Raw genomic sequence first — 3316 nt, forward strand, 5'->3', positions numbered from 1 at the left:
CATGTGGCTATCAAGAGGCATTTTTAAACATTGAGGAATAACATTCTGAAAATAAAACAAAACAAAATAAACACAAAAAAGTGCAATTAAGTGCCAAGTGCAACATAAAACTGAGCCAATTATTACAATTTTCCACTGAACAATTATTGTTTTAACATTTTGAAAAGCAACTGCTCTTTTGCATTATTTGAACTAATCTATTAGCATTAAAAGCAATTCAAAAGTTACGCTTCCCAACGGGCAACAGTTTCCCTGATTTCTTAAGGGCCTGAACTGTACTGTCAATATCTGGACTGTCTCGGATGGCATCAATACATTTTGCAGCAAAATCACCAAGCTTGTGCTTTCTTGTATGCTCATCTTTGAACTCTGCAAACTTTTCAGGGGCGGCAATGGCAAGCTCTGCAATTGGTGCATTCAAGGCAACAGTGTTGCGATCCACTCCAACCATTTTGCAAGCAGCAATGATGCTATTCTTCTTCTTGTAGGCCTTCAACACTTTCCGGTAACGTGCAATTACCTCATCTGGACCACGTGCTGATGTTGAAGAAGGAGAATAGATATTAGTCTCAGTGACATAAAGGATCTTATTTTCCATTCAATAACCTTAAACCTTTCATGAAATAAACTAATTATGCAACACTAACTAACTTACAGCATTCAGCAGGCATAGCCTAACAGTCACAACAGCTTTCTTGCACATAGCTGGACTAAATAAAGTGTTTGTCACTTTCGCCTTTTACCTGCAAATTCACTCACCTTCATTCAAACTGACATTAAACACCAACAAAAAATAGCAAGTAACTATCTTCTAAATCTTAGTTTTAACTGATTTGCATAAATTACCCCTTGAAACACAGCTCCGTCTGATCGTTTTGCTTCGTTTCTCCCTCGTTCCTTTCTTTCCCTTTTTCTTCTTTATGTTCTTCTTTGACTTCTTCCTCTTCTTCTTCTTGCCATCATCTGACGTTGAGGAGCTTGAGGAACTTGAGGAGAATGAGGAGTCTGAGGAGGGGTTGGTAGAGGATGAGTAACTTGACTCAGAGGACCCTGATAAATCAGAAGCTGATGCAACAGATGCCTCAGGGGGTGGCTCATCATTTCTCATGTTGGTGTTTCTTGATGCTGTATAAAGAACATAATGAAATATTGAACACAATAGATGGTTAGGAGACAGGTTAAAATAAAGCTTTAGGCAGTTTAGAAATAGACTGTGTTGTGTCCTACTGTACTATTACAGAAGGATGGTATCCCTGATGCTTAGGACACAAAGTGTACATATTTATGAGATGAAATATACTTTTATTTATAATTTTTTTCTTGGGCTCAGTGCTGCATAACAACATAAGAGTAGTCATGTAATTGATACACAGGTTAAAAGGACAAAGTAAAAGATAAGAAATATAAAATAAAGGGAGCGCATACATTAATTCACACAAGATAAAATCACAAATAAATCAAACAAATAAAAACACCATTATTTGTGTAACAAAATATATTAACATAATACTCAACTTATTGGTGAAAGACAGTAATTCTTTACTTACCCAGAGACAGTTGTTCTTTTAAGAAATCTCTCTCCTTGGTTAGCTCTTTGATCATGTCTTCCTGACATGCTATTTTCACTTTAGCCAGGTCCAGCTCATGTTTGTGCTTTTGGTTTTGGAGTTTGGCAGTGGGGGCCATTTGGGCAGCACCTGGCATTGGTTCAGAAAAAACATTTCAAGATTAATACTAATCATGGATTATGCCAGGATTATTATTCCAGGGGTCCAGGAGGGGTATATACAGTACAGGTGCAATTAAAGACACAGATAAAAGTCATAACACAAACCATATCACAGAAAGTTAATAATTGGTGACAAATAATGGACAAGCTGGCAAAATAACCAACAATAATAAGATAACTTTGCATCACTAGTATTTCTAGGACAGGACTTAGCAACATTAGCTAATATTATTGTTAACCCTCCTATTGTGTTCTGGTTGAACTAGACTGATTTTGCTCTGATGGGTGAGACTACAATTATTATATAACATTGAATTCAGGCCCATGCCCATTCATCAGATGTACACACGTCCTTTCCCATACCCCCACTGTATATATGTTTGAGTGTGCATGTGAAAACATACACACGCATATATTAGGGTATTTTAATTTTAACATTATATCATAGCCACATATCTGATGTTTGTAACAAAGAAAACCGTGTGAAAATCGGTTGAGAATTAAGTGAGCTTGATTATTTTAATTGGGCTAGCTACATAACTAGCTGCGTGTTTGGGTTTGCATTTGCTAATTAGCACCAGTTAAACTTACCAGAAAAAAAAAAAAAAAAACTTACCAGAAGAGTCATCCTCCGTCTCACAACACTTCCTCTTTTCAGCTGCTTTTCTTCGGATCCCAACCCCAGCTCGGGTTCGAATTGTACTCGGGGCGAAGACTCCATTTTGCGTGTAGGACGCGCGCGTTCACATTCACGTGTGCTAAACTATCAGCCCTTAGCTTAAACTCGAACTTCCGGTTTTACCTGCCTTCAAAATAAAAGCTCTTAAATGAATGATGTATTACGAGAAGTGCAAGAAGAAGTGTCCCGCCAAAAACATCAGAAGGAGAAGGAGGACTTCACCAGGATGGCGCTGCAAATGAAATACAGGAAACTGATTTTTGAAGGTAGTTCAACTCGAAAAACCTTAAAGCTAATTAAATTCCTTCAGAAAAAAAAACTTCTGATGAAAAAAATCAAATGCCACATCTGTCACAAAAAGATGAAGCTGACAAAGAAGACGGGCAGAGACCATTACAGCTGGTAATAACTTTTTCCTTAGGCTAATGTCAGTTAGTTAGCCTCTAAGTAACTGTCCTTCAACAATGTGTGCCTAACAGCACTATTGACTAAGCAGTTTGTTGCTTAAACATGCATTATTTAGCAGCCATTAGAAGGGATGCAAAATGTATTTGGAAGATGGATCCTAAACCAACCTTTTTGACAGATGCATTTGTAGGGCACAAAATGCACAAAAATGTAACGTTAACAGTGATTGATGCACAGTATTGGTATTTAGTCAGTTTCATATTTTCACCAATTAAACATTACTGTATGCTTGTATTAAGGACATGCCAGCGAGCAGTGCACCGAGGTAGGGCTGTGCAATTAATTGAATTTTGATCACGATTTCGATTCTTGTGTCAAACGATCTCCAAATTAATAAAATCGAGTTGGAACGATTTTTTTGGCATTTTCCGTTGTCTGGGGTTTTCTGAAAGAGACGCGCATGCGCAATTCAGCCGCTACCCCAGAATATAAACGCGGCC

At 37.6% G+C, this 3316-nt stretch overlaps 1 protein-coding gene across 1 annotated transcript; it reads right to left on the minus strand.

Moving 5' to 3' along the window:
• Positions 1-217: 217 nt before the first annotated feature.
• Positions 218-1686, minus strand: LOC128361712 (coiled-coil domain-containing protein 106-like). Its single transcript, XM_053322255.1, has 3 exons — positions 1548-1686; positions 847-1125; positions 218-537 (listed from the first exon to the last, which is right to left on the minus strand). Exons 1-3 carry the CDS (start codon positions 1684-1686, stop codon positions 218-220), a joined length of 738 nt encoding a protein of 245 aa, XP_053178230.1.
• Positions 1687-3316: the final 1630 nt, after the last annotated feature.

Source organism: Scomber japonicus, chromosome 7 (assembly GCF_027409825.1).
Source record: "Scomber japonicus isolate fScoJap1 chromosome 7, fScoJap1.pri, whole genome shotgun sequence".
Classification (NCBI taxonomy): domain Eukaryota; kingdom Metazoa; phylum Chordata; class Actinopteri; order Scombriformes; family Scombridae; genus Scomber; species Scomber japonicus.

What these genes read in the sequence shown, in the direction of transcription:
- LOC128361712 (XM_053322255.1), bottom strand. Translation starts at nt 1,686, where the DNA reads ATGGCCCCCACTGCCAAACTCCAAAACCAAAAGCACAAACATGAGCTG. An exon ending in AAAAGAACAACTGTCTCTGG is followed by an intron (nt 1,126 to 1,547) that starts GTAAGTAAAGAA and finishes TTCTTTATACAG; the next exon opens with CATCAAGAAACACCAACATG. An exon ending in ACGGAGCTGTGTTTCAAGGG is followed by an intron (nt 538 to 846) that starts GTAATTTATGCA and finishes CTTCAACATCAG; the next exon opens with CACGTGGTCCAGATGAGGTA.